The sequence below is a fragment of the Solea senegalensis genome, linkage group LG15, assembly GCF_019176455.1.
Source record: "Solea senegalensis isolate Sse05_10M linkage group LG15, IFAPA_SoseM_1, whole genome shotgun sequence".
NCBI classification, from domain to species: Eukaryota; Metazoa; Chordata; class Actinopteri; order Pleuronectiformes; family Soleidae; genus Solea; species Solea senegalensis.
In genome coordinates, this window is record NC_058035.1 from 15,591,243 (window position 1) to 15,616,951 (window position 25,709).

At 40.2% G+C, this 25,709-nt stretch overlaps 1 protein-coding gene across 6 annotated transcripts in view; it reads right to left on the reverse strand.

Moving 5' to 3' along the window:
* Positions 1-5,003: 5,003 nt before the first annotated feature.
* Positions 5,004-25,709, reverse strand: part of LOC122781649 (potassium voltage-gated channel subfamily KQT member 5-like) — a 101,229-nt gene continuing 80,523 nt past the window's right edge. For 5 of the 6 annotated variants that reach the window (XM_044045500.1, XM_044045504.1, XM_044045503.1 and 2 more), the window contains 7 exons: positions 23,761-23,855; positions 22,267-22,293; positions 17,223-17,464; positions 16,098-16,206; positions 11,984-12,115; positions 8,688-8,814; positions 5,004-8,358 (listed from right to left, as the gene is read on the reverse strand). In XM_044045500.1, coding sequence (XP_043901435.1) covers positions 7,276-8,358; positions 8,688-8,814; positions 11,984-12,115; positions 16,098-16,206; positions 17,223-17,464; positions 22,267-22,293; positions 23,761-23,855 — 1,815 coding nt within the window. In that variant the 3' untranslated portion in view covers positions 5,004-7,275. The remainder of the gene's footprint in view (positions 8,359-8,687; positions 8,815-11,983; positions 12,116-16,097; positions 16,207-17,222; positions 17,465-22,266; positions 22,294-23,760; positions 23,856-25,709) is intronic. The other variant, XM_044045501.1, reaches the window with a different exon arrangement.

Here is a 25,709-nt window from a genome sequence, read left to right on the forward strand (position 1 = left end):
TTTGACTCATTTTGGATGGCATACTATACTATGGCTTTTTTGACTGATTTTGTTGTCCACAAAGTTGGTGTAGTGGTTAGTACTCTTGCCTTTGAAAAAACAGATCCGGGTTCAAGCCCTGGCTGGAACAAGTGCCCTCTGCAATCCTGAGACGTGTTGGTTTCCATTTGGACGACATACTATACTATGACTTTTGAACTGATTTTGGACAACATACGACAGTATGACTTTTTGACTGATTTTGGACGACATATGGCTTTTTTGACCGATTTTGGACGACATACTATACTATGACTTTTTGACTGATTTTACTATACTATGACGTTTTTGACTGATTTTGGACAACATACTATACTATGACTTATTTGACTGATTTTGGACGACATAATATGACGTATGTCATATTTTGGACTACATACTATAGTATGACTTTTAACTGATTTTGTACAACAGACTATAGTATGACTATTTTGTCATATTTTGGACGACATAATATAGTGTGACTTTTTGTTGTCCACAAAGTTGGTGTAGTGGTTAGTACTCTTGCCTTTGAAAAAACAGATCCGGGTTCAAGCCCTGGCTGGAACAAGTGCCCTCTGCAATCCTGAAATGTGTTGGTTTCCATTTGGATGACATACTATACTATGACGTTTTTGACTGATTTGGGACGACACACTATATAGTATTACTTTTTTGACTGATTTCGGATGACATACTATAGTATGATGTTTCTGTCATATTTTTGACGACATACTATACCTTGTGTTTAGCTGTCATTTCGGACAACATACTATTCTATGGTGTTTAGGTGTCATTTAGGACAACATACTATAGCATGGGTCCACAAGGTTTGTGTAGTGGTTAGTACTCTTGCCTTTGAAAAACAGATATGGGTTCAAGCCCTGGTTGGAACAAGTGCCCTCTGCAGTCATGAGATGTGTTGGTGTCCATTTGGACGACATACTATATAGTATGACTTTTTTGACCGATTTCAGATGACATACTATAGTATGACGTTTTTCTCATATTTTGGTCGACATACTATAGTATAACTTTTTCAACTGATTTCGGACGACATACTATAGTATGACTTTTTTGACTGATTTTGGACGACATACTATAGTATAACTTTTTCGACTGATTTCGGACGACATACTATAGTATGACTTTTTTGACTGATCTTGGAAGAGAAACTAAAGTATGACTTTTTTGGGTGACTTCGGACCACATACTATACCCGTACTATAGTATGTTGTCCTAAGTGACACCTAAACACCATTGTTTAGGTGTCACTTAGGACAACATAGTATAGTACGGGTCCACAAGTTTGGTGTCGTTATTAGACTCTTGCCTTTGAAAAAACAGATTGGGTTTTAAGCCCTGGGTGGAACAAGTGCCCTCTGCAATCCTGAGACGTGTTGGTGTCCATTTGTACAACATACTATGACTTTTTTTTGACTGATTTTGGATGACACACTATACCATGACTTTTTTTGGATGACATACTTTATTATGAAAGGTTTGTCACATTTTGGACGACATAGTAAACGATGACATTTTAGATACTTTTGGACAACATACTAAACTATGACATGCACCTGTTCCTCTTCCAAACCTCTGAGAAAAAGAGGAAACAGCATGTTTTAAGGTTGTCATATTTCAAGAACGGTTGATGATAGAGATAACATTTTTGGTTTGTGAGTGTCAGGAGGCTTTCAGCAGCTCCCACATTTAAATTTGTAAAACTGGTGTGAATTGGCAGAGAAATTACAGTTTTAAAATCACCCTCATCCTGATTTTTCCAAAACAATGCTTGTGTCTATTCCTCTGTCATGACTGATTTTTTTGCAGCAACTGTTTGAGCCCTCGATGCAATTAGCAATGTTAATCAACAAGTTTGATAATTAATAAATAAGTTTTTTACAAAAATATAAATATTTTCCTTGCTACTTTATGACAGTAACCTGATTTATTTCCTGTGGACAAAACACAGCAGTGGTCACTGTCAGTTTGAAGTCTTGGAAGCATAAATCAACTTTTTATAACATTAATGCATTTTGTGGCCAAACAATAAATCGATTGAGAAAATTAACCGACCTAGCCATATATCACTTATCACAACAAACTTGTTGATACAATCATAGCTTTAAAAGGAATACGCATTATTAATAAACAATATGCTGGATACATTTCTATTGTTGCTATCGCAGCGACATTTAAATTTCATTTGTTGGTTTGTGCTTACCTTGATTCTTGCACCAGAAGTCTCTTCAAGTTCACGGATTTTGGATCCTCCGCGACCTTTAACATGAACAATGAACACACGTTATACACACACTCTGCTAAGGGCAGTTGAAATGTTTCAATTTAGCACAGTTAGCTAACAGATAAGTTAGCTTGAGCTAGCACGGCTAATATGTGTCTGTGGAAATAAACTGCTTACAAATGTACCTATGATTCTCCCAATCAAGGCTGTTTCCACGCTGAGAGTCACAGGTGGGGAAGAGTCCGAGTTTTCATTGCCGTGGCTCCGTTGTCCCGGGCCTCGGCGCTCTACGCTCGGAAGGTCATTGCCTCCACCTCTGCGATTCCTGTACTCGCCGCTAAAATCACCCCTTTCTCCCCTCGAGGCTGAAAACCTGCCTTCCCTTCTTAATCCGAATGTGTTTCCCCGCGAAGGATCACCACCCTGAAACCTCCATTCAGGAATAGCGGTTGCAGAACCAACGTTTTGACTAGCTGCACAGTCCCCGTCTTCCTCTTCCCAGTCAGACATTTTAAAATTGCCCTCCACCACACCTGACACCTATTAATGTGACGATGTCAATTACAACGGTGCCGCCTTCACGTACTGTCTGAACAATTGTAATTATCAGAATCATTTTTTTTTATGTTTCTGTAATGTTGAATACACCATTGTCGAAGCTCTGTAACCTAAATTATATTTTTTAATGCTAAAATATAATTATTGTCCATGTCCATGAATTTTCAAATGTACCGTTTTACAAAAAACCTGAAAAAATAGTTAAGCACATTATTATTTATTGATTAAAATGTCAAATTATAGTCATTTACTTTCAGAAAAAATAGTTTCAGTGGTTGAATGTAATGTTTGATTAATTTCTGACTTCTCAGAGAAGCTCAGTGAGCAAGTGTTCTTACATTTTGTCATACTTTCTCAGAATAATTAACTGGTGTTATGCTGAATTCTGTGTGCCTGCCATAAATTGCATGCCTCTGACGAGAATGTGCACAGATGAGTTGGAAACTATTGGACATGACAAACCTAATTCTTTTTATGGCAAACTACTGTTTGAAGGTGATACGCTTTTGGATTTATTAATCCCAATCCCACATTTACACATGTGCATAACAATGTACAGATCACAGTAGATACTGACCAATATTGTTTTTCACATTATGAGCAGACTGCAGGCTGATAACTGAGCAGAGCAGGTACAAACAAACAAACAATAAATTTGATTTTGTTGGTATTCTGCAAACCCTGAAGTTGTTGTTTGTGTTTAAATGGATTGAACTGAATTGAGTGGGAAACCCTAAATGTATTGGGCAGGGTGTTGGTGGAATTTTTTTATACTGAGAATATGTTGAGATATTTTGCACGTTGTTATATGCTTAATATGATTTTTTTGTGCTTTTAAATTAAATATTGATTTTGCTGAAAAGGTCATGATATAAACAAAAGACACAAAACCAGAAACTTTTAGTTAATTTGGACTTTATTTATGAATAATAAAATTATTTTGCATTTGTTGTCCAGAGAACATAATGTGCACTTAATAAATTAATTCCAAAGAAATAATAATGTTAACATTATCAAGCTTTAAGGCCAGTTGTGTAATAAATTACTGTTCAGGCAGTTGAGAAAATGTATTATTAGACATCAAAGCCATAACAAGTCTGTGACTTAAATGACCTTGATGACCAACCTAAAACAATACAATATGCTGCTATAGGCTGTGGGCAAACTAGTCCTTTGCAGCCCTGTGAAGATGGGAAAAAAATTTCATATGCAAGAAAGGCACCAGAAGCAATTTACAGACCGCAAACATGAGAATGTGGGATGTGAAAAAAAAACTCCATCTGATTTGAGCTTTTGTAGATATCGTTTGATCTTGCTCCAAAGTAACTGACAGTTTTATTTTCATATGTAACAAAAAAAATCAATCATTAACTACGACAAATATATTCCCATATTAAGTTCAAACTATTGTGTCACATTTTCAGGCTCCTCAAACTCCCCATAAACAACTGTGCTTATACTGTATATCATCATACCACTCCTGCCTGGGCTGTAGAGGATTTCAAAATCCATCTCTGTTTACATTTCATTTGTTAGAGGATTATAAGTATTGTACTATGCATTGTCTACTACAAAATGTTAAATTTGCTAAGCAATGCACTTACTCACCATTCAAAAGGTAAGTGACATAACATAATGACAAATATAGGTCGACATTACACCTCAAAATAAATCTTTAAGACTGCTGTGACTGCACATCCCTTAAGACGTTAACAATTTAAGATGGCGAACAAAAATAAATGGCTGCCATATTTTTATGCATGATTTTCATTCAGGAGTAGTCAACCCTCCTTCAAGCTAGATAACAATCAAAATTAATATCAATTCATTGTAGGGTTACGGTCATTTCTTTAAAGAAGATTGCAGGACATCATTTTTCATAAGCCAGTAAAAATCACATCTTTGCAATATGAAAATGACAAAATGCACTAAAATATAACATGTCATATTGTCACTACACTAATTAATTGATGTGGTGAGGAGGAATTCAAAGTCTTGGTTAATGTTACCTATACAGTATATTTTAGTGGGATAGAAGCATAAGCCTCTAACTTCAGTTTCAGGTCAGATTCTTGTCGTCCAGTTTGTCTCCTTGAGCATTCGGCTTTGGAGCAGCAGGAACTTTACAACGCTGAATGATGAAATGGCTGAAGTCACAGAAAATATCAATGAGGATTAATTCTTATCTCGCTTTATCTCTCCCTCGCTCTCATTTATTACAAAACTGTATCACATTTTGACGTTGTTAGCAGCAGAATGAACACATTGACAAAGGACAACATACACGGCCGACTAAATCAACAAGAGAACTGCGCGTAAAGTGAATTATCTCCGTGGATTCCTCAGGTGAAGCTGATCCCCTGTGCTAGAAATGCATGTGCATTGCAGATGTTGCACAGTAACACATTACACTGAGCTGGGAGGCGGGAATACGGTCTGTTTAGCAGCCTTTTAAGTTGCATCGCTTTTGTTCGTATGTTGGGTCCTTCATCTGAAAATGGGCTCTGTCAAGCAATATTATATGCACCTGACTGAGGGAGTGTTTGTGTGTATAATCCTGCAGCACAGGGGCGGGCGGGGGAAAAGAAGAATGTATCCCGTCAAACTGCTGAACAACCAGGTTTTGTGAGCAGTAAAATTCATTACTTATGTTCTTAGTTACACTCAAACCTGTCTGAGGCTGTCTCACTTTTCTAGCACAATGTTGCTATGACCTTCCTCTATCTCGACATAAAACGAATCACTTCCTGTGAGCAGCGCGGCGATGTCACCAGGCGACACGCGATCCAAACACAGAAGAAAGTCACGTAAAGCTGATAGACTTCATCAAGCACCGTCTGAACTAATTTGATAGTTCCATAGCTGAGTGTAACAAATGTTTTGATATTTAAAAGTAACACAGTGCACTTTTAGTCACAATCCATGAATATGGTGCAACCAGCACCCAGCTAAAAAGATAGGGTTTGTCAAAAAGAATTATTAAATAATAATCTTGTGCATCCTAAAATTGTATAGTAAGTGGGCTATCCATATACCTGGCACTATCTAATTCGATCAAATTAGGACAAAATCATTTCCACACAAGCCAACTTTGTTTGTCCCTTTTTTTGTTAACAGTTTGGAAGAAAACAGTATGTCACATGCGATAAGCAGCATCTCATGCTAAGCTGAGAAAATCCTGCTGCAAATAAAGCGTCCAGACCAGTAGCAATAAATCTCTGAGCTACCGTCCAAACCAAGTGAGACGTGTTCCAACACTTTTGTTTCATTTGACATTTCAACAATGACGTACATTTTTTTTTGTAGTGGTTGAAGATGAACAGAATGAGATGCTTGGGATATGAACACATGCTCAGAGATTGACCTTTAGCTTTTCTTTTTTCTTTTTTTTTTAAAAATAAAAATAAAGCTATTCCCATGACACCAGGCCTCACCTCATCAAAAAATATTCTCATTCCATTCATTTGTTGTTTTTTGTTGGCAACAGCCCATGCAGTGATATGTATGAAAGCATAAAAGAAGACATTTTACACTACCAAAAACAGACACTGAATAAGTTGGAACTCTCCTTCTCGTCCAAGAAAGTCTCTGAAAACAAGCAATTGTAAGAAATAAGTCACTGGTCAGCCTCAGTCTTTGTCAAGCTGGCTCTTCTGAGAGGACTCGGTGGTTGTGTATTTGTGTGTGAGTGTGTGTTTGTCTACGTGAAAGAGCGAGTGTGTGTGTGGATGTAACTTCATGTAGTTTCACCACGTGGTGAGTGGTTGACCCATCAATTGCAGTGGCTTATTCAAGTTTCAGATACACTTCTCTTATGTGCAACACTCTCCCTGTCAAATATAGAGACTGAATTGTCTACTGTTTATATTAACTGCTTTAATTATCAATGTTGGCACAATTCAGGAAAAAAAAAAAAAAGTTAAACTCCTGCTTTTTTCAGTTTTGAGACAAAACTGTTCAGGTCCAAAATAAAACTGAAAGTAAAGAACCTGTAGAGCTTAAGTTTGAAAAGTATTTTCATGTAGAATCTGATGTCTAGTTGGCACATGTCTTCCTTTTATCTACTAACATCATGAATATGAAAAACATCTTTATTCTATAAAGTTTTTTCTCCATCTATTTCTCCTAAAGAAAGTTTGTGTATTTTGTCTTCCATGAATTTGGCCACTTACATACATATTCTATGTATACTTTCATTGTCTTATTGGCTAAATGTTAATTTTAGAAACCCATAAAAAAATAAATAAGTATCTGCCGAATAAAATCTGTATGAAAGTGGACAGATTCGTGTCTGACAAAATCTAAAAACGTTGTCCATGTACACAGCATTCAATTGCACAATTTGAAACGTGTTTATTGTCCTGAAAAAATACCGTAAAGGTTGCTTCTCAAAAGAGTGTACATACCGTAAGCAAGAGTGTATGTGTGTGTGTAAGTGTGAATGTGCGTGGTTATGCCAGTTGTATGTGTGGAGACTGATTGAGAAAATCTGAATTTCCCCGAGGGTGAGGTGCAGCCTCCTCCACAGTCTGTAAAAGGTTGGATGGACTGCTGTCAGGTCTCTGGGACAGAAAGTCATAGTGTTCTCCCGCTGGTTCTAGCTTGCAACCGCTAATGAAGAATTCTGTTCCATCCCAGTTGCTAAGGTCATTGCCACGTTTGCTACCGTTGCTGCTGCTGCTGCTGATGTTGTTGAGTGCAGAGGACAGACCAGTGGCATGGCTGGTCAAAGGATGGTTGAGATTATGCGAGATGGATTTCCCCAGACTGCCTTCCCAATCTGCAGGGGTCCCATCTTGGCTAGACGTGAGCAGCAGCAGGGGGTTCATCTCCAGGCTCATGTGCTTCCTCCACACCCCCTCAGATTTCAAGCCAGATTTCTCCCGCAGCTGCAACCCCCCCTGTACAGCAACTGCCTCACTGTCCTCTTCGTGGTGAGGGTCCACACTGGATCCCACAACAACAGAAGGACCCAAGCTCTCTTTATCTGCTGTCATTTCATCTGTCAAATCATCTGTGATGGAGTGAGCAGAGCAACGGTGATGGGAGGGGTGAACCACTGGGGGCAGCTGGAGGGTGAAACCCCCACCTGACGGAGGAGGGGGCGGCAGGTCAGGGAGGTGTGCTCTTTTGGATGTGCCATTGGGCGTGACCAAGGTGGGGTATGGGCTATCAGGAGGGAGCAGGGGTGACGGAGAGAGGGATGCTGTGGACGGGGGGTAAGATGGAGGTGCTGAGTCCGGTGGAATGTCATCATCGGCGGGTGCCAGGATGAGACGCAGGCCCCTCGGGTTGGCGTTAAGGGAACGGCGTAAGCCCCCATTGCTATCACCTCCTCCTCCCACCAGATCCCCTCCCTGAGGAGATGGAAGATCCCTGCCGATGATGGAAGTCTGGTAGTCGGAGCCGTGGTGCTGGTGGCTGCCCAGCTCGAACAGAGGCAGGGAGGAGAGGGTGAGGGTCGAGGGACCTTTCTGTAGAACTTGGCGATAGACGTCCAGCAAAGAGTCCAACTTTGACTCGATGGAAGTCACCTAGGAGTGAAAGAGTAAACAGTAGCAAGGTCAGAATGGAAAGAGGGAAAGATAGTGAACTTTCAAAAGCTCAAAAGCTTTATGGGATAGGACAGGGGGGAGATGGGGTAAGACTGCAGGTGCCAGCTCTACCAACGTGCCCCCCATGAATTAAACTGCAACTTTCACCGTATTAGTCCAATCATCTTTAATTTGTTTTTTTATTAATATTGACACTTCAGACCAGAGAGTGAGTTTTTAAAACTTTTAAAAAGATATCTGCTCTTTGCTATAATGTAACATTAGAATCACAGTATTGAAATAGTATAGTTTTTTTTTTCTAAACTCACCTGTCTCTCCACCTTACAAACACGTCCCAGCATGCTCATGCCCTCCAGAGAGTCTCCATCTGCATGTAGTTTATCCCTCATCTTCTTATCCACAGGAATCTGGCCTTTTCCCAGGATCTGATCCACCCTGATACACACATGCACACCCATGTCAATATATTAGATAATAATGATGTTGTAATGTGAGCAGACAGCTGGGCTTCATTTCAGGTTATCCAACGTCAGGCAACAAACCTAGAGCAACAGCAGCATGTTAGGATCAGGGTTAGTAAAACACACACCACACATGGTTGGGCTGTATCAGAGCGATCGTATTCAAAACCAAAATGTCAGTTTTCCAGGAATAAAGGAAAACAGCATTTCAGATAGGAATTTCACACAGTCTGTTGTTTGCATTGGTTTCATGGGCTGGTGAATTTGAAATAGAAATAATTATCCAGAGCATACTGTAGTGGTAGTAGTGATATTAGTAGTAGTGGGTGAAAAGGCAGAATATTATATTGATTAGATCAGTTTATTTTAATGCCTTCCCATGAAATAATGTGGAATAAACAAAGTTAATCATTCTCAACATGCAGATATACCACAGAAGAAGAATTTGTTTCCTTCAAACTACATGAAATCATTTCACATCCGTGATTCCACACACGTTTTACATTCACACCCATGATTGTCCTTGAATTAACGACAAAAAAGCATGCATGTGTAAAACTATTAGTGACATTTGTAATCAGATAGGATTAGTTAAAATTTCACCAGTTGAATGGAGTTAAGCACGTTAAAATCAAACTTTCCGGGTGAATTGCTGTATCTTGAATCTATTTTAGTTTTTTAGTGCAAACTCCAACCATCTGGTCGGCTACTGTAAAGGTGTGTTAAACCGAACGGTAATTATTTGCATCCCTGTGAGCAAGCCCGCATCTGTGTGTGTGACATTCACACTCAGTCATACGTTTGGGGAACTGTAAGGGAACGAATGATATTATAAATCACTTGGAAAATCCACATTAAAATGAAATAGCAGTAACCCTGAGCCAGGGAGCTTCCTCTTGTTGTTGCTGTAATAATAATGCAGAGCAGTTGAGGACACGTTCCTGGGTCGGTTACTTAGGCTGGGACCAGAGCCCGCTGCACTGGCCACTCTGAAGACAGGAAAAAGACTGTATCAGACACAGGTATCCGTAGGCACACACGGTAAGGCGTAGGAAACACGTGCAAACATGACCAAATCAGTCATGACATATAGATCTACACGGAGAGGAGGCACATGATGGAAAAAGCTTCGCTAAATGTCTTCACATGAAAGGCTACACCTGCTCTTTCTGTCATCTGCGGATGTCAGGTGTGCATCTACAGCCTTTACCAACAGAACAGCTCTATACATAATGAAAACAGCATACTATGTCACTGCCCAGCAGTACTGTTGTAAAAAAGACACCTTCAGTTCATTCAGCATTTCAAAACATCACATTTTCAACAATAGGTCTTAATCCATGATTACATTCCAGTGCCCCCTGTTGAAGAAAGTCTATTCTACTTTTTCATGCACAGATTTATAAAAGAAAAATCATCTAAAATGTCCACATGTCATGCAGGCAGGGCTAAACAACAACAACATCAACAACAACAACAACAACATCATGTTGAATTGTGTTGAGTTATTCACGTTGACAAATGTTTAATTTGAATTATCAAGTCTGCAGCTACACTCTAAAGCAACAGCTCTCGTTATGTTTTTCAACACCTACAGATACAGATGAGGTCCTCAAGTGGCTCAAATCAGGATGATCGCATCATTTACAGGCTTTTACCAACCAAAAATACAAGTCAAAAAGAACAAAGGGGTTTATGAAAATGAGCATTTCCTATGTTGGAAATTTGAAATGATCAAAGTGTTGACTGCTGAAACAGCCAAACACTTTCTTTCCTCCATGTTACATCTTTACAAAAAAGACAAATCTTGTAAAGCTGAATTCATGATCCAGAATTAGAACTACCTGAGGACCTCTGACATATTTATAAATGAAACCACTGCCAAACTTGAGTCAAAGGGCCCATTTCTGTGAGCACTCGTACCATCATCTTCACCATAAACCACATCTGTGTTGGGAATAAATGTGGACTAAAGCTCATACGTGTACAATGGGCTTGTGTGCATTATGAAATTGTACATTTGGCCTCTGTGTGACTCAGGTGTGACATTTTGGTGAAGTTAGTGAGGGAGCAGTCGGCAGGCAGGTGACGGGGCATGTCTAACCCCGGTGCAGATTTATTCCTCCGGGCCTGGCTGTAATATAAATGCAGGGAGGGAGAAGAAAAGGTCTTGACGCGACTGCTGAGAGGCCGTGGAGGGGGACCCACTACAGTGTCAAGTCTGGGAGAGAGAGGGAGCACACATGTACACATACTGTACATACACACATGCTATAGGAGGCAAGATGAAGATGAGTGGAAAGTATTATCTTAATTGTTTTTTTAATTAAGCAATCAATAACAGTGCAGTAGCAGTGGTTCATAAACAGTGTTCTGCAGTGCTGGTGTGCTGTAAGGTGAGTCCAGGTGCACTGTGGGGATTTTGTGACAATCCTTTATCATTATTATTATTATTGCAAAAGACCTAATAACCTGTGGATATGATGTAGGTGAGCAAAAACCGGAAAGGCTGCAGCTCAGTCGTGACATTGACGTCATCAACACAAAGCTTTGACGCACTGTCACACAGAGTTAAGGGTAAAGTTCAGACATCTGCCTGTTTAAGACACTAAGAACCTTCTGGATGTCTTAGCAGTCAACCAGGATTTATTCTGTTTTGAAGGTTTAGCCCAGGTTGTTTGCGCATAGCTAAGAGTCAAATTATTCAGGCTATAAAAATGATGTTTAATCATCTTTCATTATTAAAACAACAACCTGCTTCTGGAGCTAAGGTTCATATTTGTTTCCTGTAGTTTATTTTTTTAAGGGTGAAATCTAATATATAATTCCATTAAAAAAGGAACGTATTTGAATGGGCATGACCTAAAGATTTATTGTGTGTAAAAAACTGCTTTGTCTAGTTTCAAGTTGTTTATTTTGTTATTATGCTAAATATTTAACAAGTAAATTATAGGATTTTTCACATTTTATTTTTCGGCATTACTAATTAAAAATAAAAAAATTGTGAGAAGAGTAATTGTATGTGTTATAAAGGATATTTTAGATGGATCTAACTACAGGTGACTACATCTGTGGAAACACTTTTTGTAATGTGAGTGTGTCAAGTTAAGCAGGTGTCTGTGTGTGTGTGTGTGTGTTCTGACCTGGTCTGAAGGCTTTTGATCCGACAGAGCATGTCCAAGTGTCCCGCAGAGTACTGCTCTATCACGTCCTTGACATCGTAGGGACGCAGCGTCTCCTTAAACTTCTTCTTTGCCACGTGGAACTTCATGATCCTAGACACGCACAAACACACACACAGACAAACAAAAGAGGAAGACAGATGCTGTGAAACCAAGAGCCGACGGTACGTGAGACAAGGGTGCGATAACGGCATCTAACCTCTAGATGGAAGCAGAAGCTTTGACAAAGCCACAGAACGACCCTCACCACATTTCACTTGTTGATATTTGCTTTTCAGTGTGATTACAAAAAATGTTATTAGAATCTCAAATATCTACAGGATAATCTAACGGGAAAGCAACACTGCCTGGTATTCTTGTCAAATTCATAATGAAAATGAATGACTTTTGAACCTGAGTGTAATCCTCTGTCTGTTTGATGAACAGACACCGCTGGGTGAATAATATTGATACAGGTAAGAGAATCTACGCTCTTGGTTCACTCGGATCCCCCAGTGGCGTCTGCTTTTCTCCAGTTGCCCGTCTCTCTCATTGTCCGAGTGGAAACAACAGTGACAGTTGACCCTCTGTAATAACAGGCCTGACAGGGGAGGGGGTGCCCAACGTACAACCCGACACCCTGGGAAAGCCCTGGGCTGCGGCTGTCCCATGGAGTATGCCTGCTGGGTGGGTGGGCAAGCTGTCCACAGTTGGGTGGTATAGGATCTGTGTGTGCATGTGCGTGTGTGTGTGTGTGTGTGTGTGTGTATGAGTCATATAGCAGCAGCCTGGTGGCTGAGTTGAGGGGGCGATTTTTATATATGTGGGTTTACTAAAAAACAAAAGCAGGAAAAGGTATCTCCAGGTCAAATCTTTCAGAATAAGTCAAAAAAAGTGACACTTCACCAAATGTAATACCGAAAATACAGTGATACAGTGACATACTGTGTGCCCTCTAATGGAAATGTCATTATCATGTAGTTTGTGGAAAATATGTTGTGTTTTTTATGTCAAAAAATGTCAAAAAAAATACATTTATAAAACGGGCATTTAAAGGGTTAAAATGCTGAATCTGTAGAGAACAGATATTCTCATATTTAATCAGAACATTTAACATGGTAACTCATGTGCACAACACATCAAATGATAAAATAAAATGTGAATTTGGATAATATGACATAGGCATATCACACCTGTCTCACACCCAAACTGTAAGAGAGTTCTCTGAACCTAAAGGAAGTTTTTATTGATTTCTGTTGTGAAAGTGGTTGGAGGAAGAAACACCGAATCAGGCACAGATGTATGACAACTGGAAATATGAATACATCATGAAAAAATATAGTGACATCTGTGCAAAGTGTGCAAGTGAGACGTCTTATTTATAGAGAAGACTCTGTGGCCCATATGGACGGCATCTGCGTGCGCTGAGAACACATTTCCACTCCATATGCTAATCTCGCCTATGCTTGGGCATGGGTTGGATGAAATACATGTAGTATTTAAATATATAAATAAAGAAGGAGATAATGTAAAAAGGTGCAACTAGAGTGAATAACAGCGGAGGAGATATTGTAGAGAAGCAAAACATAACATTCATTTACAGAATGAATGACAAACTAATGACAAAAGACCTGCGAATTGTTTTGAACATTCAAAGCAAATTTGTAAGGAAAAACAAGCCAGTCATGAGTCAGTGTCCTTCATTATCTGATGCATCTGATTTTTTAATTAGCCAGCAAAAAGATATTAGAAAATATTAGAAAAGGAAATTATTAAGTCAACGAGTTGTGTTTTTTTTTTTATTGAAAAAAAATATGCATACGGCGAGAAGTGGTGAAGTGAAACGAAGCAGGCGGTGCCAGTTGGACAGACATTCGCTCACAGGGTGCCGGTGCCAGTGTGAGACAGCAAGGTCTGCTGAAAGACGCATACGCACGCTCATCAGTTCAGACCCACACACGCACACACTTGCACCCCCACAGGAAAATCCTCCAAAACAGCAGCAGTTCATATAGACACAGAGGGAAAGATGGAGGTGGGGGACAAAATACAAACATCGCCTGATGAAAGCAAACATCATGTGAGTCTATGTTTTTGTCATCCTGAGTTACAGGTATAGCACAGTTGTGTTTTTGATTCATGCGCTGAGGAGAAAAAGTAGAGATAGTTCTAACATGTCAATATTTATAACCTTCTTTCACTGAAAGTGATGAACTGTGCTGGGAAATAAAACAAAACATAAGGGATACACAGGTGTAGTGATTTCTTTTTTCCCTCAGTTAACACAGAGACTGAATTGCATGTGCTGTGCACTCAAAACGAGGCAGAACTTTGACATCACCGATCAACTGGTAGATCCTCAGCTCAGTGAGCTGCTGTCACTATGGTTTCAGAACCCTTGAACAAGATGAGGAAAAAAGGTCCTGAGGCAAGAGTCTAAGGTAAGATACTCGACTGTAAGATGCTCTATGCTAAGAAAGAACATAAGTAGAAATGGATGATATGATGAATAGATATGATCTATTGGACTGTTGATATTTGGCTTTATTTGTCCTCTTGTGGTCACCATGATGTTGCAGTTAAGAAAAATCACTATTTTATTAAACAAGAATGACTCATTATCTCAGTCTAAGCTAAATTAATCTCAGCGGCTGGTTGTGGTGGATCAACAAAAACTTTAAAACTGAAGTGTGCAACTGTAAACCTGTCAAAGCGATCAGCTCAATACGACTTTATGTTTCTCAGTTTACGCGATAAAATCTTGTGTCGAGAGGATAAACACTTCTTGTCCCCCCTGCGGTTGCATTAACCCAGAATTCTCCGAAGGCTGATTTAACACTGAGGGCGATCTACCGTAACATCAAATAATTTACACACACAACACCATCAATAACCACTTGTAAACCACCTCTAACACTGACCTGTACATCACTGAGATAACTACATCTATCAAGAAAAAGATTCCTCACGGAGCATTCGGCCTTCATCTCCAACCTCGACGATGGCACTCAACGCCTCTCGCTATCAGGATGCTGATAATGCACTGAAGAGCAACAGGCTGACGGCCTTGGAGTGTGTTTGTGACCACGTCTCTGACCACGTCTGTGACCACAGAGAAGCAGAAGGAGTGGATGCTGTGGGATTTCCTCCTGAGGAAGCGAGTGCTTGCAGGATCAGAAAATCTCAAATTCAGAGAGTCTTGCCGACTTGTGATCACTTCCCGTCAGAGAAATATTCCCTGACTTCAAAACTTGAATGGAAAGTCGTCTCTGCAGCAGTCTCCTCCCCCCCAACTTGATGCGTTTCATTACACTTAAGCGAGCACTAAGTTTAAGTCCCCGGAGGAAGGTTTGAGTGTAGGCCACAGAAGGCCTGCCCTGAATACACTTCAGTTTCATTTCTTCTAAATAGTTTGCTCACATTTTAATTGTGATGGTCTAATTCTAATTACATTGTTCATATTTGCCGAGACATGATGCTGCAGTGTTTTACTGGCTTCTCTCCACTGTCACGGAGAAATTAAGAATTACAGCATTGACAAAAGCTAAAAAGTCTAGCACAACCGCTGTCCCCGCCCACCCCCGTGCTGCTGGTGTACACACACAGACACTCCCTCAATCAGGTTGGATAGTATTTCTTGTCAGAGCCCGTTTTCAAATGGAGGACTCAGCAGCAACTTTGTTTCTGTTCTGCACAAAGACTAATCAGAGGCAGAATTATAACGTCAGAATCAGCAGAAGTTACACACTGCAGCTTTAAAGCGCACAAATCCATCCATTCATCTTCTACCGCTTTATCCTCCACATGAGGGTCGCGGGGGGCGCTGGTAACCTACAGGCAACGAATGACATCAACCATATCTGAGTGACCTGCATTCGAGGTCTTCTCCCCTTTTATCTGCTCTGAGTAGCACGTGTTTATGTAAACAAATAGTAAAATTCTAATTCTGTTTCTCACCTGACTTGACTTGGATGCAACTTTGCAAAAAAAAGTGGTGCAAAACATTTCTAAGATTGTGGTGATATACAGATACTTTGGTTGGGAGCATCACCTACAAACTCTTGACAAATGGAGCATAACGGGAGTGGGAGCTCACCTGACAGCTCTGATGACAGCCTTGAGTGGAGCTGATAGATCTTCCACTGTAACATCGCAATGGCAGCCCCGCTCATCGAAGGAATCCTCCGTGGTCATGCCACTGTCCACTGAGAGAGGCAGAGAGAGTCATTTCATCAATAAATGGAGCCCAGTGCAAAATTGTTTCCAGTCTCAAAAGTCATAAAACACTCTCTGCACGGCGGCTCTTGACAGAAGTCTCCAAGAATGTTTCAAACTGATGCTATTTTGGCTTTTAAGAGCTGAGAATTTATGCCCCACTTGGACAAGAGTGTTGGGAAGGGGCAGAATTTTGCCAGCTCAGCTGTATGAGGTGAGAGAAAAGGATAGATACTGTATATCCTTGATGCTGCCCAAAATTATAAGAGCAGAAGATAGAAAGCGAAGGAGCAGGAGAGAAATGGAAAGAGAGGGAATGATGACATAGAGCAATTGAGAGGTGATTAAATTGGCTCAAATGAAAGATAGCAAGAAATAATAAGGAGTCAGCAATTTGATATTGAAGAAAACACTGTATAGTCTACATAACAATACATTTGGGATCCTTCGAGTGACCTCAAGAAAAATGGTGGAAATTAAGATTTAAAGTATGACAGTGAAGTCAGTGAACTACAACATCCACCATGGAGACATAATGTCCATTATCCTATAGATGTATATATTTCTATACCTATACTATGAGAATTATGTAGATAGTTTAAAGAGCATAATAAATAATAATAATAAAAAACAGTACTGTTATGTTTAATGCCATAGATAATATAAATATTTCAGTTATTGCTGACAGTTTTACCAAAGATTCTTAAAAAGACAAATCATCTATCATCTATCTATCCTGTGAATGTTTGTTTTCTGTTTTGCATGTTGCAGCAACAATGTGCTTTTGCACAAACAAACAATAGGAAATCGATGACCTGGATGTGTGTACATGTTCATTAATTCAGCACTGCCTCGATTTCCCCTGTGATTAATATTTTGTTTTTCTTTCTGGGGAAGGAAACTGCAGACATAGTAAGTAAGTAAGTTTTCAATTTAACACACTGTGCTGTGATGTGTAATTTGTCTAGGTGTGTTGCCTTCTTGTGTCACCCGTAGTCCCACTCACCATCTGGGACCACATTGCGAGACTGGCTCTTCAACCTCAGCGACGGCCTAAAACGTGTGCGATCATTGAAGCTCCAGCTCTTCTGCACTTTCACCGGGCTGCCGCCCATCAGCTCGGTGCCTCCCACCACCTCGTTGCCAGGGGAACAGCGCTGGCGGTCGTTGATGGACGTCTGTCTGCTCTTCATGCTCTGACCACGAGGACTCGCCATTCGCACTCGTTCCTTAAAACTCAATTTCTGACTGCAGGGAGGGAGTGGAGGTGAGAGAGAGAGAGAGAGAGAGAGAGGAGAGGAAAAACATTGAAAGACACAAAGAGATAGATTGGGGAAACAGATGGATCGAGAATGATGGGAGTGACAATCCAGAGAGAGACGGTCAGGGTGACAGAGGAGGAAAAAGGGAGGAAGAGGTGGGAAAGTGAGTGAAAGATGGAGTGTGTATGTGTGTGACAGTTTGGGGTTGATAGAGAGGCATAAGAAGGGAGGGAGAGAGAGAGAGGGAGAGAGAGAGAGAATGCTGTCAACACCTATTTCCCTGTGAGAAATTCAGAGTGCAGTCACAAGGCAGTGTTCTGTCCTTTCCCTCAGACCAAACATCATCCGTCTAGCGTGACAATGCCCAAAATCACCTGATCCTTAGCCCATCAGCTAATTATCTACTCATGTATTCACAGTTCAGTACAGAGATGCAAAAATGATACAACTGATCGATCCAATGAGATTCAGAAGGATTTGTTGCTTTAATTTAGCAAACACAACCTCTGCTTTGGTTACAATTACTCTCTATAATTACAGTGATGGAAAAAAAAAGGTTTTTTGTTGTTGTTTTCTGCCTGGGCTTGGTCTTCATGAAAGGAAATGATGGAACATTGACTTGTATGCTGCATCCTTCATCTGAAAACAGCCCTGACTGAGGAAGCGAACGAGCGGTTTTGTTTTTGAGCAGTTAGGCTACAATTTCCCTTCTGAAACTTTTGGTGGTCGCTTCCTTTTGTTGTCTTTAGTAACCTTTACAGAGGATGTGGACATGTTTAAATCGATGTGACTTGCTGCTGTAAAAAATTTGATGCTATATAAGGCAAATAGACCAACATGCAATGCAGCAGAGATACAAAGAGGAAGAAAGAGAGAGAGAGAGAGAGAGAGAGATGCAGAGTTTCAATACAGTTTCCATGCCACAGTTTCACAGATTCACTTTACTCAACCTGAAATTATAATCTGTTTTAACCACTTTGACAGAAGTGGGTTTTCCCCCTCAACTTTACAAAACTGTTAAAAGACTTATTTTTAGGTAACAATTTGCGATAGTGTTTAATGCAGTTTCTCTTTACAACACATGCAGACACATTTTCAAGGCCGAACATGAAGTTATTTTCTATCGTGAACCTGCAGAATCCCGTGTACCTTCATCTAACAGCCTTTGTAAGATGCGGTCATTGGAGCTGATCGGTGTAGATCATTTAACTCAACTGATAATGAGTCCATCTCTAATCTCTAATTGCAGAAAAATGACTGAAAAGAGGGGTGCAGCAAGGAATAGAGGGAGCATGCAGTCAAATGAGTAGATATCCATGTATGGAAATGGTGCATTAATATTTTGTATTTCGTTTTTGAAGTTAATTGAAGGTGAATTGAGTCCAGCCTCATGAATTGGTTATTTTATTTCCAATTCTTTTACCTCATTTGCCAATGAAACTATTTTGTTTTAGCAATGTATGGGATTATTACAAATAAATCTTGTTCAAACAAAACAAACAATTTCTGATCCCAAGAAACTATAATGGAATGATTGTGCACAAAATGCCTAATTAAAATAACAGATACTCATGTGACTGGACAGTTTCTAGGGAAGGCTCAGAGGCAAATATCATTTCAGAAATATAAAATAAAGGGGAATTTAGACCCTGCATTCTGACTCATTGTCATTTTCTATTTCTGATTAGCTTTAAATGACTTTAAGTGCATTTTTGGATATTGAATGATCAACATGCAATTATTTGTGGTAAATGTACAATCTACAGTTGACAATTCAAATCTGGTATCATTTTCTTTGGTCTCAAAAACATGCATTTGCTTCTACACTGACTAGATAAGTTTTGGTGGAATTCCCCTTTAATTTGTAACACGGTTAAGTCTTGTTGGCGTTCGACAGGCGGCAAGCAGCAGCGGTCATCTCAGACAACATCCTTAAGTGGATAAAAAGGGGGGTTGAGGAGAGAGGTTAGAAGGACAGTTCAGTCTGAGCTCTTTGTTCCCCTCCATGCTAGTTATAGTTAGGCATTCTCAGGGCAGAGAGGATGCTGGGTAATGCTGTCGGTACCTCCTATATTTCCGAGAGTACCTTCTGAAGAGCCTCCTATTACTTAGACCCTCGCTACAGTGAAAGGAGGGAGAGATGGAATGGAAGAGAGAGTAGAAAGATGAAGGAGGAAGCAGATAAAAGTGTATTCATCACATATCATTCGACCAGTGTCATCAAACAAAGGCTCGGGCCGCTGTTTCACAGCTTTACCCCAACATCTGTCCACACAGATCTGCTGAAACATCACAATGAATGCAGATGTTTAAGTGTGTTTTTATCATAAAAGTCTTTATAATTTTCTCTTAAACTCGCTTGAAGGATGTTTTTGAACAAAAATGTGTCGTTAACAGCTTAGTGACTTAAAAATGACTGTATCAGACTGATATCTGTATTGGTAAATACTTAAGTTTGTGATATTGGTGTTGGGGATTAAAAAGTGATATCCCTACAAAACATTTAAGATGGAATTTCAATAGGTTTTTGCTCGTATTGATCACTACTGATAAGAGGTTTAGCTACTTTCCTGCGTTTGAACATGTGGCCCACCTGTCAGCGCTCATAAACCCCACAATAAACTCCACAATAACGCCCCATTATCCTTTAATCCATGTCGCTCCTCACTCACGCTCAGCGTGATGCGCGCCGTGGCACTTTGTGGTGTGCCTCATGTTTACTGCTGCTGGTGTTTACAAGTCTGCTTAAACGAAAACCACGAGTCGCTTTACCGCGGCACCTACCACCGCCAAGAAGTCGACAGTCTGTAAAACCACTAATTACACAGCTCTGTGTTGTCTTGGTGGAGGGCAACATATAGAAGATAAACAGTGTCGTAAAAGTGAGCATAATTATGATTTCACAAGTGTAAATTGAACTTTAGTTGACTTAAAAAAAGGGGCAAACGCCTAACTAAACGCAGCCCTTTAAACAGAAGGATGTCTGGGGGATGAGTGCAGTCATGGAAGCAACAAAGCCCTGATTAAATTCTGTTTTGTTTAGGGATGAGAAACACATTTGTTCTTTTAATTTTTTTTTTCCACTGAGGGAATTAAGTTTCATTCTTTAAATCTGTGTGTGTGGCTGTGTTAAGTTTAAATGTGCATAAGAAGCTGCTGGCTCGACATAAGGCCCCCAAATGTTGCCAAAGAAGCCCTGCGCTGTAAAAACTATACTAGCATAATTAAACTCACAAATCTCCGTCTTCTCCCCCTCCCTGAAATCCCCCTACAAGCCCCCCTTTCAACTTCACTCTGTCGCTGCTAGACTTGTGTTTGATGAGTTACATAAATACCATCCCAATGGAAAAAGTGCGTCATGGTACAGACATGGTACAGACTCCTGTCTTTGAAGGCATTTGTGCGCACACACGCACAAACACACACACATTAAAAAGCCCATTGCCCTTTCCCTGTCTGAGAGTCAAGTGAAGAAAGAGTAACCAAAGGACGAGGAAATCAGAGATGGAGACAAGTCGGAAAATTGAGGTAGCAAAATGAAATAAAAAGGATAAGTAATCTGCAGCAGGCAGCACATTTTAACATCATACAGGTTCCAGAGAAAGGTATCATGTTACTGAGCTGTTGCGTTGTGTAATAAAAGGGATAATTCTGGTTGTATGATGTATTGACACATTATCAACACTGACATGGGACCGTGGACACTCAATCTTGGCAATAAGTTACAGCTGCCAGGAGGAACAGAAGCGAAAAGAGAATTTAGCAACTCAACGAAATGCTCACGTTATAAAATGAAGTCTATTATGCCTTATCTCACCGTAAGAGGTTTCTGGTCACTTTAGTAGATCCTAACAAAAAATATCAAACATAGAATTCACAAGATAACACTAACTGATGGAGTCAGTGGGGGGGGTTCAATAATACCTGTGTGCCATGATGTAAAATCATTCATTTCTGCTACAGTCTTTAGAGCAAGGAGAGCGCTGTTTACAAACGTTCCAGCAGGAAAAAGGCTGTCTAGTGGCAAGAAAAGAGAGCAAGGTGAAACATCAGGCTTCAGCAAGCATAATCTGGTTTCTCTCACGTCCCTGCTGGCAGCCATGTTATCAGTGAGTTGACGCCATGCTCAGTGAAGTTAGTGTAGATAAACACATGGAAAAAAAACCCTGAACTTTCCCTTTAAAACACAGCATCTCTTGTGATGATTGTCTTGTGAGCACCTGGGGGAACATTTGATCTGCCGGTAATTCTATCTAGTGTTACTCAAACATATGTTGACCTGTCATCTCTGGTTTCCTTTTACCAGAACACATACACCTTGTTATTATTTAACTGTCCTCAGTAATATTAATGCTCATGCCGAGTAAAGCTTTATTTTGTATGACTGCAATGGAACTTCTAATGTTTTCCTACTGCTGTCCTGGGTTATCATCCATCATCATTAGTAAGAAAATCATTCTTTTTTTTTTTTCTGTTTGAAGCGTGTGTCTTATCCAATAACGCTGACCTTTGAATTTCTCAAGGTTAAATAAGGGTTCAGTCAAATACTAAACCAATCAATTCGTAAACCAAGCAACAAACAAGCCACCGATCAACACCCACACTCGCTAAAGGCCATTGTGATCTTCACTTATCTCGGCAAACGTCAATAAACAAACATATTGATACATTTGTTTATTTATTCATCCTTTGCATGCGTCTAATACCCAGTCTGTACACAATCAGATTTCACAGTTTCAGAGATAAATATGTGTGTGTTTGTATATGTGGAGGAATGAGCTTACAAACCTGTAGGTAGTCTCGCCCTGCTCTTTCCTTCAAGGGTTAGTGGGAGGAAGAGGAGGAGGAGACAAAGGAAGAGAGATCAGTTTTCCAGCATCAGTCATACAGCTTCATACAGACATTTTCCCTAATGGATATGGGAGGCATCAAGCCAAAAGGAAGCAAAGAGAAATAGAAACCTCAATCAAAAGGGGCTTAAGTATTTCCAACCGCATGCAAGCTATGGCCATGCATGCACAGTAAGGCGTTAGAGTGTTAGCTGAAGACGAGTGTGGAAATCAGAGAGGTAAGGAACCCAATCTGGTCCGTGTGACTTTGTGTTTGTGTCACTGTTCACACCGAAGTCCTGACACGTGTTTTAGCTCTGAGCCAAGTACAACACCACCAAGTGCATGTATGTACCCCGGGTCTGTACATGCAGGTATAAACAAGAGGCCGATTCTCTAAGTCGCAGGAAATATCCTGAAAGAAAACAAGATGTACTAATGTTGTACAATGCAGTGTTTATCTACCAATTGGTGATGTGGAATTGGACCAATCTAGGTTCTGAATACCTGTCTGAATGTTACAAGGGTGTTACAGGCCATGCATGCTTAAAGGAATACTTGCATTTACCTTTGTATTTGTGTGTATTTTTGAAAAATTGTGCTTCCCAACCTCAGTTTCCCCTGAGTTGAGAAACATTTTCATTCTTTTCTTTGCTATGTGCACACTTGGTCCTGTTAGCATAACTGTTAGCAAAGATGGCGGACACTGTTTACATCAGGGGTGTCACATACGGCCCGGGGGCCAGAACCGGCCGGCCAGAGGCCCAGAGGGTCCAATCTAAACGTAATGTCAAATGCTCCAGATACCCGTGACTAAATGTTTGTGCCTTTATAGATCCAGTGTGCTGTGTAAATAATAAATTTAGGCATGATATTGTTGAAATTGCACTTATATTTCTCAAGACATTTCATGTTTTGTAAAATTATCCTTCATTAAATGTAAAAAAAAGGAGAAAAAACAAAGGAGTTCTTAGTTCATAGGTTATTATTCTATTATATTTGCTATTTTTACTGGTCCGGCCCCCTTGAGATCAAACTGTGCTGTATGTGGCCCCTGAACAAAAATGAGTTTGACACCCCTGGTTTACATAGTGGGAATGAGTTCCTGGTGTCACTGGTGGGCATGTAATAAAAAAAAGAATGAAAATATTTCTCGGCTCAGGGGAAACTGAGGTTGGGAAGCACCATTTTTCAAAAATACTACCCCTATTCTAGTAATACAAAGCTAAATGAAGTATTCCTTTAAGAAACCAACTTTCATTGAGAGCAAAATTGTTTATTAAGTTATACTTGAGGAAGAACTCTGCACAACAAAAAGTTACATGGCGGAAAAATGGAAGAGGAACTGAAGCTACACTGAAGAAGATGAGCAGACACCAGCTGAGGATGAGAGATGAGGAGAAGGAGCTGAGCAGCAACGGCCATGTTTGTAAGTCTGTAAGTTGTTACCTACTTGGCGGGGCTGCAGGTATGCAACGCCTTCAAATGAGGCTTCCAGGTAGCAACGGAAACCGAGTTCTCATCAGCAGCATAACTACGCCAGACACACTACATGCAGAGTCGAAAGAATAAATAAAATAAAGATGAATTAAACAATTAATGGGGTAAAGTGTGTGAGGAAAAATTGGTGAGGGAGGGACGATTAAGTTGAGTAAGAAGTGAGGAAAGGAAAGTCAGGTGGGAGGGAAAAAAAGAAAAAGCTGATTAGTTTTTTGGGGTACTGTTGATGCATCGTGACGGGGCGGGGTTGTTGGAGGGAGGTGGGGGTGGTGATGGAGGTGCTTGTGGAGGTGGAGTTGGTGGTGGGGATACATGCCTGTGGGGGGGGAGGGTGCTTTGGTAGTGGTGCCAGGTGGCCCTGAGGTAGGGACGAGCGCCGTCCGTGGAGTACAGACGCCAAGCCGCCTGGGTGGAGGAGGGAGCAGAGACACAGACACATTCACATGTACACGCACGCACAAGTACAAACACACATGCAAGACACAGAGGGGCAATGGCACGAACACAGTGAGGAAAATTAAGGAAGAATGCCAACACGTAAATATACATGTCGTAGGATGTAACCAGCTGGCAGCCATACAGGAGGTCCTCAGAGGAGCCAGTGGAAGATAATATTTTAATCAAGGTACCACTTGGACTTAGACTGTAATGTCCCAACACTTAAGGTCCAGTGTGAAAGAATTAGTGACATCTAATGGTGAGACTGTTCGCAGCCTCCAGATACAGTATGTGATTTTACCAGCACCATGTCAGTATTTGAAATGGGAAGCAGACACAATTATATGTGCCGTCTATTGCGGAAGACGTGGAACTAGCAATTGAGAACATTAACTCCTCAGGAAACTGTTTACCATCATTATAATCAAGTTTATTTTCCATTTAAAATGAGGTCTTTTAGCAGGGTCGCACTTCACTGATAAAACCACAAGGCTACGTCCTATAGAGTCCCAGACATGAAAAAAAGTCTAAATTGTGGTCACGTAATAGGAATAACGTGCACACAAAATAGTAATTATTAATTGTATTAATATCATTCCTATGTGTTATGGTTATAGTTTGTTTATCTACATTGCTATGATTCAAAATACTGTATTTCTCGCATGTGTTTCAACAATGTTTCGTCCAAACGTTACTGATCCTGGAATTTCCAAACTTTTAATATCCTTCTAACTTTACTTTAGTGTCACATTTGTTGATGGGAATGATACTAAACCCAAGATTGTATTAGTATTTCCTGTGCACTTTATACTTATAGTCCCCCCCCTCCCCCCATGTCATGTCTGGGGTTCCATAACATCTAATTATTAAGCACAGTCTTTGTGACATTTGACATTTGTCATGCATGATGTTAGCATTTGACTGATCATGAGACCTAAATCTCAACACAATCACAACCGGTTAATTAATCTTAAAAAAAAGGCTTTAATTCTGAAATATTTGCAGAGCAGCTTCATACTGAAGAGACCCAGTGTTTACAATAGAGGCCTATTTAAAACTATATCACAGTATTTTCAAAGTTAAAAAGAGTAGTAGCTCTTAAATCTACCACAATCACTGAAACAAGTTGTTCTCTTTACTGTAAATCATGAATGATTATTCACTTTCGGCCAACTGAACCTCCATGACAACGCCAGGTGCGGTTACAGGATTTGTGACATAAGCTTTTATATAAGCACTTTTTTTTTAGATGGGTGGGAAATTAACACCGGCCCCACCTGCCAAATGCTGGTCAAGTCTGGCTGCTCTTTGTCATTCCTCTACAGTCCACTTAGTCCGCTCAATCTGGTTTTGAAATAACAGATAGTAGACAAAATAGCTTTTACAGCAGGTGAAATTTAGAATAGACCAGCTGTTCAGGCTTGCAGACAGTGGTGATATCCTACGCAGCATAGAGACAGAGAA